General features: G+C 33.6%; 1 protein-coding gene across 2 annotated transcripts; it reads left to right on the forward strand.

The window, feature by feature from the left end:
• The first annotated feature begins 469 nt into the window (after positions 1 to 469).
• LOC107190865 (zinc finger CCCH domain-containing protein 11A-like) lies at positions 470 to 13,624 on the forward strand. Of its 2 annotated transcripts, none has more exons than XM_015579753.1 (6): positions 470 to 596; positions 850 to 949; positions 1,530 to 1,649; positions 1,737 to 1,911; positions 3,913 to 4,029; positions 12,668 to 13,624. In XM_015579753.1, the coding sequence occupies exons 2-6, from the start codon at positions 890 to 892 to the stop codon at positions 13,603 to 13,605; spliced, it is 1,410 nt and encodes a 469-aa protein (XP_015435239.1). In that variant the 5' UTR covers positions 470 to 596; positions 850 to 889; the 3' UTR covers positions 13,606 to 13,624. The 2 variants fall into 2 exon arrangements, with proteins under 2 accessions (XP_015435239.1, XP_015435238.1); XM_015579752.1 differs by lacking the exon at positions 470 to 596 and adding an exon at positions 620 to 760.
• Positions 13,625 to 13,878: the final 254 nt, after the last annotated feature.

The raw sequence follows: 13,878 nt of genomic DNA on the forward strand, positions 1-13,878 counted from the left end.
GGATGTCATCATAAGTTTCAAATATTAAATAGTAAATAATAAAACATTTCATTATCTTTGAATTTCTAAAATGAAATTTGTACATATAATTTTAAATTACAAATATAAAAAAAAACATGCACATAAAACATCTAATATAAGAGTTTCAAAAATTTTTAAAACAATATTATGTATGTAAGTACATACATAAAAAATATTTTATTTTTTGACTATACAAACGAAATTACATACCATGTTTGGTTTTCGTATTATATTTAAAACGTCATTATATACATTTGTAGTAAATTGAAAGTTCATTATTTAGAGTAGAGTATTTGAATTATTTCTATTAGGAATTAAAACTAACCTTAGAATGAACAATAACGGATTAGAAAAACGCGCGCAAACGTTCGCGAAACTTCGCGTTTCCTCGGAAGTTTACGCTGCGTCGTATCTCGTATCTATTACTGAATAGCATTTACAACGAACGAAAGGAGCGACAAGCTACGGTCGGTCGAACTATTTACTTACTTGAATTTGTGTGCGAGTCGGTTCAGTGTGTAGGTCAAAGCGAAGAGGCAAAAAAGAAGTCACCTAAGGAATCGTTGCTATCACATGTAAGTAATGAATATACAAGCAATACACATCGAGAAAAGGTCATTTTCATCAATAGAATACTCGTGATCATGATAGTTCTGAATTCAAATTAATTTCAAATACAATTGAATCTAACGCTCAACTAAGGTTCAACATTACTTGTAATCATGTTTCGTACAAAATGGTAAAGTTTTATGTTTCATTTTGTTTTGTTTCTATTTGCATTTTATTGTATTCGATTGCATCGATGAATTTAAACATGTTCTGTTACAGCAAGGAACACGATCATTCATCATTCTATCAATTCTTGCAAATGGAGCACAATTATAAGAATACCGACTGTTATTTTTTCTATTATTCTACATGCAAAAAGGTAAGTTTCTATCATTCACAATTTGAACGGAATATTTGTTACATTTACACACCACAATCAAATTTGAAGTGTTTGATAAATTTGTTTCCATATTGTTTCTGATCCATTTAATCTCGAGGTTAGATCGGCCATGTTGAAGCCATGTTTCACGATACCTTGCTTTTCCAAATAATTAATAAATTAATTATTTACCGGCATAATCTTTTTTCCATTTCACTACCACTTTCTAATTATGAGTATTTTAAAAACCTTAACTTTATCTTTCTTTACTTGTATAATGTTCTAGATTTTTTGATGATATTAACAGTACCTACATTTATAAATGTCTGTTATTAGTTTCACAAAATTCTATGTTAATTGTTTAGGGACAATGTGACAACCATGTTATGTTGATAATAAAATTAATTTTATTGCATGTAAAGGATCTTCAGATTAAAGTCATTACCTTGCAGTATTGACAGAATAAATGAGCACTGCAATTATTTATGATGACGATGGCACACTTTGCTTGCAATATTTGTTATTTTATTTCAAATCTACTTATATTTTAATTAATTATTCTTTTTAATAATGTTCGAAGGGTGATGAGTGTCCTTTTAGACATGAACCATCTGCCTTGGGTTGTGAAACTATGTGCATATATTGGCAGCAGGGTAAATGCCTTGATGAACATTGTAATTTTAGGCATATGGAATTAAAAGTAAGTACATTTTGAGTTTAAAAGTAATGAACTTTTCAAGTGAATATTTATCAAGTTATTAATATTGAATCTGTAATATTTGAACAGAAAAATCGTAAGTCAATTCCATGTTATTGGGAAACACAGCCTGGAGGTTGTAGGAAACCTCATTGTTCATTTATGCATAAAAATGCTCGAACAATTACTAGTAATCCCATTAATCCAGTGAAGAATTCTGATCTAACGTCAAAGTCATTAAATCAAGAATGGTTAAATCGTCAAGGTAAGTCATTTTTGTCTCTACCTATAAAATATTGCATAAGTTCCAAAGTTTTTTTGTACATCGGATAGTAACATCATTTAATTGATCAAGTATAAAAAATACATTATATAGTAGTAGCACCTTGGTGTTTTTAATATTTTTAATATGACAACAATAGACTTTATACTGCCACAATTAAACATAAAGGAATTAGGAAAGTAGTCTGCTATACCAGTTATGTTTTGTTAACATTCTGTTAGTCAATTTTCATCTGCTTAAATCATTGTAGAATTTTTTACATGGATAATAAAAACATATGAACAGAAAACAATTAAAATAGGCTATTAATGGTTTCATACACTCTAAAGATCATCAGATATTCTGTTAGATGAGGCAGACAGTTGAGAGAGCCTGAAAAATTAACTGGAGAATATAAAGGTCATTTTAATGTATTATTATAAAATTTGTTGCTTAACACGTTAAGCGCACGTCAGTCACCGGTGACTGACGATATATAATTTAAAAAATTATACTTTTATATTAAATTGTTTGAGCATTTCTAAAAGAATCTACAAAAATACGCATAATAGTATACAGATTTCGATACGATACATACAAAGAATATATATGAAGATATACATGTCATATTATGGCGACCTTACGTATCTTTCCTGGCTGCTGGCATATCGTGGCGTGAACGGAAAGGACAACAAAGTAGGCTCGGCGCTTAACGTGTTAACCCAGTTTTAATACATTACAGATGGATAACGAGATATCTTGCATTTTCTATTAATCAGTCGAGATCAATTATTATCTCATAATATAGTCATTGCCACTGACAAGTGGTATCAGACGTCTCTTTGTGACTTATTATATAAATTAATTTTTGCTCAAACATTGCTAATAAGAGAACTCTGTAAAGATCATCAACAAAGGTTTTCAGGTGATATAGAGCAACACATTCCTGTATAAAGCTCCCATTAGAAAAAGGAATTTCCTTACAGAACACTGCAATAGTGTGCATTGCAAACAGGAAAAGAAGTGAAATACATTTATAAACTCTGTCATGTTACATCAGTTTCATTTACTGGGACGTCTTACTAAGTGTCATACTTGAAAATACTTTTAGTACGTAAAATTTGTAAAAAAAATGTATTAGAAAATAAACATGTAATTTTTATATATTTGTTGAAATTAAATATTTAATATGGCAGTAATTATTAATTACGAACAAATCATAACTGTGGTAACTTAAAAATATGTGATGCAAAAGTGTTTACATTATTGAGGGCAGAACAGCATTCACTAGAGGGTTAAGTCTGAATTATACTTGACTGTATAAAATTGATATAGAGTGTATGAGGCCATCTATTTACACACACACACACACACACACACACAGGGTGGTCCATGCAACTTGTTCACTCTGAATAACTTCTAAAGTATGCATTGTATGAAGAAACTTTTTATAAAAAAGTTGTATATTAGGAATACATTATGTAATGTATATATTTTTTTTTTAAGTGGAGGCGCTTCGGAGATTTGAAGGACAACGTCGTTTTTTAAAATGGAATGTTATGTTTTTTATGCTAAAATATCGAAGAGCGTTAAGTTTTGAGTAAAAGAATACGGACCTTTATTAGCCGTAAACCTAACAGTTAACGAATAATTTCACTTTGTTTCTTGAAAATGGTCTACGCGTAATATCAAGTTGCATATATATATATATAGTATTTAACTACATGACACTGACTTTGACATAATATTTCAAAGTAAAAAATGATTATATTTCATGAAACAAACGGTTTGGTTCTGTTGGAATTTCTTAGTTTTGAGGTGTAGAATATGAAAATTTTGTACAAATCATTGTGATTAGGTACATAAGTATTACACAAAATTATTAAAAAAAGTTTGTCTTGTTACTCATAACCGATAAAACAGTCACACTCATCTAATAGTATTCTATTTATTTATTTTTTATATATTGCTATATGTATATAAATTTGTTAATTTTGTTGACAGATGATATAAAATATGATGGTAACAGCACAGAATCAGATCAAGGTAGAGGAAGTAGTGAAGCAGGCAGTTTTATTGGCAGTCCAGCTGTTGATCCTCTTATCGTCAAATTTGAAGAAGGTATGAGGCTTTACTAGCCCCCCCGTCCATCTTTCAGCGTACATTATCTTACATCGGCTACTCTTTCCCTTCCGCCCAATTTACAAACGAGTATAAGGATTCCAAATCCACTCAGTATACCCAGCAATCTGACAATCCCCAATAACGTTTCTAACAGTCTTAACTTACTAAATAATATCAACGTCACGAACAATTTGAACATACCACAACCCAATGTACAAAATTCACAGGCTTCTCCTTGTCATCATACATTATCATTTCCCCATCCGCAAAATCTACATTCACATTCTCCCGGTCAGTCATTATCGCCAATGCAAAATCAACAGAATTCTCCACTTCTCCAGCAACCACCATATTCACCTATACATACACGTCAAAATTCTCAGTCTCAAACATCAAGATTTCCCTTCCCATACTTCGAAATGAACTCCTATAAACGATTTTGAAGTTTATAAAATATTCTGGTTATGACCATGAATATCTCCATCGCCAGTGAACTATAATTGGCATAGTTACACTACACTAAAGAAATAGTGATAAAACGAGAAAACAGATATATAACTACGTTAAATGACTATTGCTCTTTAAACAATGTAAAGTATTGTATACATATAAGCGTATATGATATTTTTTACGCGAAACGTTGTACTTCCTACTTTGAAAAATTGGTTTAATTACAGATTATTTTAATTGATTGAGTACTAGGGACATTAGTACATTTCCGATACTTAATCGATCTTCGCTTGACTCATTTCTCAGAAAGTGAATTAATAGGAACCAATAATTAAGAAAAGGATAAACCATTTATAAAAACAAAATAGCTAAAGCTGCATCAGTGTGATTAAGAAGATATATCATATTTGCAGATAATACTGGCTTTTAATAGTATTAGAAGCATCAATGTATTCTAAATTCATCAAATACTCTATATTGCCTTTACAATAATAAAGACTGCACCACTTAGCATTATCGATATTTATATACAGTTACTTAGTTTTATTTAACATGAAGAGATGATGAAAGAAGATAGATGGGAATATTGTTTCCTTAACCAGGAAAAACTGTAGAGATAAGCAATAGGTGATCAGTCTATATCGTTGTCTTTATTATTGGATAGAATAAGATCATAAAACCATATTGATACGTGAATGATTTCATGGAACGGTGGTTTCAAACATTTGTGCTCATTACACTTTTAAACTATAGTCACAACTATATACTATTTCAATAGGATTGATTATAAAAATATAAGTTTATATACACAATGGTTACCATTGGGAAGAGGGATAACATGCAACATTTAGATTGATTTGAAAAAGCTGTGTTCAGAGTGAAATTGTTTTAAACTTCTTGAATAGTAATTAATATTTACATTTACCAGAACACAGTAATTATAATGCAATACTTTATCAATTAGAAAAGTCTGGAATAATTGTCATCCTAAAAGAATATGACATTCTTATAAACAAACAAAAATGATCAAAAGTAAGCAAAAAAAAAAGGTAGATTTGAATATCAATTTTTCCAGGGGCTGCTATATCTAAACTTTGCCTGTAGCCCTCTAACTGCCTATGGCTATCTTTCTCCAGCGACAATGCGATGAGCCTCGAATTTTCCTGAATGCCACATAGAAAACAAGAATGAAGTACCCACGTCCTTTCAATGTGCTATATGATACCGAAATGAAAACTGTACTGGATAAATAAGAAGATAGCTATGGGTCGTCGCTTTGCCACACACACACAATCTGAATTTGTACAGGTACTTGATGCCGATTCAACATCATAACAGTAGGGTGAAGAGTTTGTCTAAATATAGGCATTGAGTATTTCAAAATAGGTGAAAACCTCGTACTTCGAGCTCGAGACATAACGCTTTAAAAAAGTCATTTTATAGAATCGAAAACAAATGTATCGAAAATAACTTAAGGCGGAATACATTTCGTATTTCAGGTTATGCGTCGAGCTTCTTGAAATATAGTCAAGAAATTATATTACTCAAATCGAATAATGCCTCAGATACACGCGCACACGTGCTTTCGTTTTTCTGCAGTATTGCATATACTATAACACGCGATTGATTGTAACAACTTTCTTTATTTAAAATGAAAATTTAAGAGATATGAGTAGAGATAACCGTGAACACGCAAAAATAAGTTTACATTTAGGGCAAGTAGTATCCGATCGAATCGTATCCTAGCCTTGATATAATGCGTACACACAAATAATATAATGCTTTCATATGTTTTGGCTTTTATTAAGAATTAGTGTCTATGTAGTCTAAGCGGGCTGAGATAACACAGCGTAACAGCGATGTCTTGTATTTAAACAAACAAATTTGTTACAATAGTGTGCAGACTGTTCTACTGGTACGTCGCGTCTTTTGCATGAAGAGAATGAACAAGAGAAAAATATATGGAAAGTTGTATGTTTAAGAAGAAGTGAACGTTGCCACGAATAGTAACTGCACGGTACTAAGCAGATATTCAAACGCTTTAAACGGAACTCTAACGAATTTCCTTCTTCTTCTTATTCTTTTTTTTTTTTAAATTAATATGTATATCAGATTATGTATCTTGTGTAGCATGAAACTATGAGTTATAACTGCTAAAAACAGGAAAGGTGAATGAGAGAGAAATCACGAGGATGCTGGGGTACCGAGTGAAATAAAATACGAAAAATTAATTGATAAATATAAAACGCATTTTCGAGCAAGCGGATAAACGAGTCTTTCATTTAGTGTCCGATCGACGGAAGCTTACAAGATATACAGACACGTTCCGTTTTCTTTTACCGAAGTTGTCCTTTTTGATTAATTGAACGATAAACGTATCGATTAAATATGAAAAGGCTAACAATAGAGAAGGGATGACTTTGACTATCGAAAACGACGTAAATCGTACGCGAGAAAGAGATGAAGAAGTTAGAATAATGAAATATAAAATTATATAATACACTTAACTATAATATAAATATATAAATAGATGTGTATTTATATATTTATGTACGTATAAATTGGCAAATGCCAATAAGCGGAGGAATTTCTAAAGAAGAGAAATGCCACTTAATACACTATTGCATGCACTCAGACATATTTACATGTACGTAGATTTTAACGTGAAGCAAACAGCGGAACTCGGTATATAAAATAGTACTTTGAATTTCGTTCAGTCGCGTGTCGCTTCACTTATGTGTTAGTCGAAAAAAGTTGGTAAAACAGTTAATGAAAAAACCAAACGTTTCTGGTACGAAGGTGTCCTAGACCTCGGTGATGGCAAATTGCAATATTTATTATTTTTTATTAATATACATATTTTTATTAATATACATATATACATTATATATGTGTGTGTGTGTTCGTGTGTGTGCGCGCGTGCGAGCGTCTGTGGTGTGTGTATGGGGTGCGTGTGTGGGTGTGTGGGTGGTGTGTACACAAACACATATGCACGAGAAATGTAAAGAAAAACTAATGTAATCCTCATTACGAGAATTTGATGGCATCACGAGATGTATATAATATATCGAGTTGTCAATGATATATTAATAATCGAGGGATTGAGTAAATCGAGCGCGTAGAACATTGATCGTGAAAAAAGGATTCGAAATATTTTCGTCTCTAATTTTATACGGGTAGAATCTGAACGTTCTAGTCCTTGCTAGAATTTAATCTCACTTTTTAGTAAGTTTTTTTCTTGTATCAATTAAAATAATGTTTTCTTAGCAAATCATGCAAACCATACATGGGACAGACAAGCGCAGCTTTAAGTCTCGTGATAATAGAGACAGAGATTTCTTATTTTATACGTAATTTTATATGACATCTTGAAAAGAACAGGGATGTCATATAACTGTATTTAGATTGAGCAGTTGTTGATGGAAAGAAATAGAAGGAAAAACGAAAATGTGTATGTACAAGGACGAAACGAAGAGAGATTGTGTATTATAAGGAGGAATAGTGTAAAATTAATAGAGTATGAACTTCGTCTATAATTTTTTCTTTCTCATTTTTACTGTATAGAACTTGTGAGAAAACTAACTTACACTTAATACATACGATTGTGTCAACAGCTAATCTCAGTGGATTTAATCGTGAATTTTTTGATTGTGATGTAGCACACTCATGAAATTAGGAAGTATACTAAATCACTTCTTTAGAGTTATAGGCTTTTGTATATTCTGAAATATTCGATATCGTTGGCTCGATGCTGTTCGAAATTTGTTCAAGGATGCTTCTGTTTTCGTATAGAAGCAAAACAAAAGTTTTCTGACAAATATAATGAAATTTTGTTTTAAATTAAGGAATCACGAACATAAAAAAACATTTTCGGTCATAAAGTTTCAGTGATCAACCTGTTACAAAAGCAGTGTATAAATGAAACTTAATGTAAACGATATTTTTAGCTTTCCAAATCCGATGAATCCCCTTTGATGCGCATCACTGTACCAATTGTAATTACCGCTTATAATTTAAAACAAAAAAAAGAACATAACGGGCTGTAATCTATGTAACTTCCTCACGAGTGCGTGTGTGCGTGAATATAAGAGACAAAATAGTGCACGAGCACTGACCTGTAACAATACTTTACAAAGAAGGAAAAAGATCAGCAGCTGGACTTGTGTCGCCGGCGACGACCTTGATAGATCTTGTTAGATTCTGTTAACCCTTTCACTGTTCGGGATACTTCGAAGCGAGTGTTCGAACCGCGGAATTCCGCACACGATGTGCTTTGTGCTTGAGTCTCGGCGCTGGAAGAGTTAATTATAAATTACATCGATGTATAGTCGATAAATCATGCATTTAGCAATATGTTGTAATCATGTTTTTTAGGACTTTTAATTGTTTGCGATCGTCGGAAAGCGACGATCAGTTTGTTTGTTGTAATGATGCGAGGTTCGTCGGCGATTCACATAATTGTAATCGCAAACGGCATAAACGTGCTTTAATTAAGCAACTTGCACCTTCGTTTCCTCTTACATTTTATAAAGAGTATTAGAGCTTATATATCTTTTTTTTTTGTTAACAATAGAATATAATTGTTCTTTAAAAGTTTCTTCGTTTTTCTATTGTTTTCTCTCTTTATCGATTTCGTTCAAGTTACGTGTCTATTTTCTTTTATAAACGATATTTAAGGCCTGTTTTCTCTTTCTTTTTTGCTTTCTTTCCACTACCACCATTAAACATTATTTCGTAATCGATACCCATCGTGTGCGTCCAGCTGCAATCATTGTTCTTGCATCCTCGATGCAGAGGATGGTCCTCTATTTGAATTATATTACTTCGTCGATCGATTATCTTCCGTCTTGTTCTTCTTTTTTTTCTTTATTTATTGTTACTACAGCTGCCAGTAGTTCGAATAACTATATTGTCATTGCTACCGCTGTTATTGTTATTATAATTTTCGGAAATTTATCGATTTTGTTTACAATTGTAAAACGATTGTTTTCCGCGGTGTTACGCCGTGAAAATTGGTTCTGCGAGACCACTCGAGCAACGACAATTTCGGTTCTTGTTTTAGTTGTTCCATACACATTTCTCTGAATGGAAGCAAATCACCGTAACAGTTCAATAAATTTTTCTTGATCTCCAAGTCATTGTTCAAGCTTATGGCCAGTGTCGTTTCGGTAGAAGTTAGAATTTGAACTACTGACTGGTACAACAAGCAAGAGATATTGCCGTTGCGTCGATTGAACGACATGTGAACACTTTGGCGTTTAATAGCGAAACAAAGGCGAGAGTTAGTCCTTTCTAAATTCTCGTGAGAGGAAGGACTTTGTTTAACAGAGAATATATGCTGATTATACGCGACACGTAATTCCTTGCTATATGAATTGATGTAAACGAATGGAAATTATTAATTTTTATTGAGATGATACTTGGATTTCAATAAACTTGATACCATGAAAAGAAAGATATAATAACACCGGGCAACAGCGACGATTTTCCTGCGTAGACTGAAGTTATTCCCTGCATTCGAAGACTATAATTGGAGCAATTCCAGTTGATCGCTCAAAAACACTTGCTTAGTTTTCTTTACTCGTCAGCTCTTTTCATTCAGGAGCACAGACGATGCATTGAATAGATAGTATGATAGCGGGACCAGATTCCCGGTGACTTTGGGCGACAATATGATTTTGTTCTGATTATAACTGTTTCTATGCACCGGTTCGATGCTTCTTGATATTTATTAGTAAAATTTGTTTGTTGTTCATCGGATGCATTGCTTCTTGTTGCATCTGTGACACATCTTGTACATTAAAGATGGGTTACTGCCTCTCGCCACTTAAGATACCTATAGTGAATCACAACCAAAGTATTATTCATACCCCCTCCATGTTTGACTTTAACCGACTGATATTTTTTAGATCACAGGTTTTAAAATCCCTATCGATGAGAATATATATTGTATAGAAGTTCATTGAAAAATAACAGTTCAGGGCAAGAGAAATAGAAACTTTAATATAATGTTGAAATTTTGTACGTACGGAATTAAAATACTTATTCACAAATCTAGTCTGTCTTGTAGTTCAGTCTTATTTGATGTTTGGAAATATGTAGTTTAAATACTTATGGAATTCGAAGGTATGAAGCTTTGTCGCGTAAATTCTGCGATAGTTTACTTAAATTTCAGTAAAATTCGTGATTAAGTCAGTCGCAAGTTTAAATAATGTAGTATACAATTTCACTGATAACGATTTACAAATGTATAGGAAGTATCGTTTGAAGTGAACGACTGAAAAGTTGAAGCTGCAGAGTTTTATAATATAATGTCACCATAATAATTTAGTGGATATTGGACAAATGGTGAAGATTTCAAGGTTGATTGTATCATTTAAGTAGTTTGGTTAATTATTATGGCAATCTACGATAGAACAGTGAATTCTGAGAAAAAGAGCTTGGGTCGTACACACAGGGTGCTCTGAAAAAATAATACGAATCTAATTATAAACTCGCTTCATTTTCGAGATAATTGAGTTTAAATTATGACTACTGAGTACATCTGCACTGATGTCCATTATTAGTATATGCAGAATCGCGTTTCTTCAATACAAGAGGTGCAATACTCAAGCATTTTTCATAGGTCGCAGGTTTTAATCTATTCGTTGAATAAAAAAGTGTTACTCTTTTCTCATTATAACGCAAGGGTGCCGACAAATGCTTCAGTGCAGGTGTACTCGACTTAAATTCAAACTCAATTATGTCGAAAACGAAGTGAGCTACGAAGAAATTTTACTGTATATTTTTAACTTATTTTTTTGTTTTAAGTCATCACATTTCTATTTGCTCAACCAGTTACGAGAGATACCCCGGGTATTTGAATACCAACATATGCCAAGTTTCAAACTACATGTAATAAAGTTACTTATTGTATCTTAGAAATTGAATATCTCGAAACCTGTTGATTTTAGTGCACATGTATTTTAATTTTGTTTCTTAGAATTCATTGACCTGTCGATTATTGTTGTAAAAAGACAGAAAAATACATGTGAAAAGGAATGTTTACTTTAAGATCTTCTTGACATTACCATTTGGAACAAATATACTGTTACCAAGTTTTTAATTCTACAAAAGTTTTCTGGCAGCACGCCCAGGACCGATTCAATTTGTTATCAATTTACGGTAACTGTTTCTAATTAGAGACTTTACGGTGGTTATAAGATAGGTTTGAAATGTACTGGTTGATTTTTACGAATTTTATTCTCGTTCGTGTTATTTAGCTAAGAAAATTCTTCAATTACAGTAGTTCTGTCGTTCATGGTATCTTTCTTCGAAAGAGAAGGAAAGGGAGGGTTTGCTGCTGGTCAAGATTTATAGAATAGATGATTCGTAGAATGTTTTTCGATCTCGCATGCTTCGAAATCGCAACTAACACGAGACTAATCAAGTTTTCAAAGAAAGTTTCTAAAGAGACTTAGACATGAAATAAATGCAAAGCTCACCAATTGGAGATTGAACATAATTTGTGATAATTTGTGATGCAATTTTGGCTGCTCAAATATTGGGAATTCCCAGGATATCATTTACTCATAAATTTTACCAACGACGTGCTAGTTTCACTTGTAAGGATTAAATATCAAAATTGAAAATACACCAAGCAGAAATGAAAAAGAGAGAGCGAGAAAACGAATGAACGAAAAAGGCGAAGGAGGTTGATTTCAAGGAGATGCGGAGATGGATCGACCGAGGAATATCGGTCAAAGTATTGGAATTGTACTAAACATTCTCCTTTTCCAGTATAAAATCCATTTATTCAAGCATTCCCTATTTTAGAACCAAAATTCTTTGTTCGACGATCGAACCGCTTAAGCTACCTTATGTAAGCTACCGTCACGAAAAATTAAAAGAAAAAAACATTGAAGTTAATGACACGAGTAGAGAATAGTTGTTGCTCCCCAGAGATATGAGTTAATAATTAACAGTTAATACGATCTAAAATAGAAAAAGCGCTCGAAAGGCAGAATCGATCTTTTTCCACGAGTCGAACTTTAGACTATAATGAATGTATACTGCAGAATATGTAAAGTGAGAGAAATATACTGGGAGAGCCGAAGATTAAGGCAGTGCCGCCGAGAAGTGTAAAAAATCACCAACGCCATTCTCGAGTAACATATTCTTGCATTTCGTCCTGTGTTTCTTCCAGAGTCGGACAATGAAAGTGTACCGTCACCGGTAAAGCCGCAGCCGAGGGTTCCTCACTGCAAGACCTACGAAGAGATCAGATTGGAAGAGATCCAGGCTGAGAGCGCGGCGTATTATTCGTACCAGCCGGAAGATTATCAGAGTGACGTGAGTGAAGGCAAGGCCAAGACACGGAAGATTAGAAAAGTCAGTCTGTACCTACAAATCGATAAAGAGGAGAGCGGTGACAAGAGTTTGGACTTCAAAGTCCTCTCGTTGGAAGAAATTCGACGCAGAAAGAGGCACAAGGCTATGCAGGAAAAACAGTTGAAGTCCCTTACCAAGACGACAGTCTCTGAAAGTGAAGGGGAGTCGATTGAGGATATGTTGGAGGGCACTATGAAAACGTTAACAGAACTTCGAGGAACGACCATTGTTAGGGGTGTGAAGAGAAAGCTCGAGGATTCTAATGATAATACGAACAGGCACAAAGTCAGGTGTAGCAGTACAAAGACTGGCTGTTCTGTGACCAATGTGCCACCTGTTAAGCTCAGGAGGTCACCCAGGAGATTTGCCCCTGTTGGCGAGACAGAGGAATGGCGAAACACTGATGAAGTATCTAGTAAAGGTGCACAGGATAGCGTGAAAGATGATAGGGGTCCTGAAAATTCTAGGTCAGAAAAACTGAACAGTTCCAAGCCGATGGAATCGAGTAAAAGAAACGAGGTGGAGATCAGGTTATGCGACAGCAGTACGGATGAGGATCAGATGCAGGTGGAGAAAAATGAAGAGAGAAAGTCCATTGGCACGCGTGTCATGGATGATTCCAAGGAAACAGCCATGGCATCCTGCGATAGTCTGTTAAATATGAACGAGGAAGATTTTTTGACTCTAGACATGGCGTCAGACGATATTCTCAAGGACATCGACGCCTTGCTAAAAGAAAAGAACTCGGTTTGAGGAAATGTGCAACGATGAAGGGACATGTTTGCAGAAAAATGACTGGCAAAGCGTTCGTTTCTTTCAGTTTGATCGAGTTTATCGACTTTCTCGGAGGTTTCGGTGTTCAAAATCTTTCTACATCCTGCCGAGTGACAACAGCTACAGGGTGTTGTGTTCTCTATCTAGTTCTTTGGTCGTTTTTATCGTCTTGGTATTCAGTACGGTTGAGTCTTAGGAAGTTTAAACGATTGTCATTCTTATTATTCAGTGGTCTGACTTTGATGTCCACAG

Source organism: Dufourea novaeangliae, unplaced genomic scaffold (assembly GCF_001272555.1).
Source record: "Dufourea novaeangliae isolate 0120121106 unplaced genomic scaffold, ASM127255v1 scaffold205, whole genome shotgun sequence".
Lineage (NCBI taxonomy): Eukaryota > Metazoa > Arthropoda > Insecta > Hymenoptera > Halictidae > Dufourea > Dufourea novaeangliae.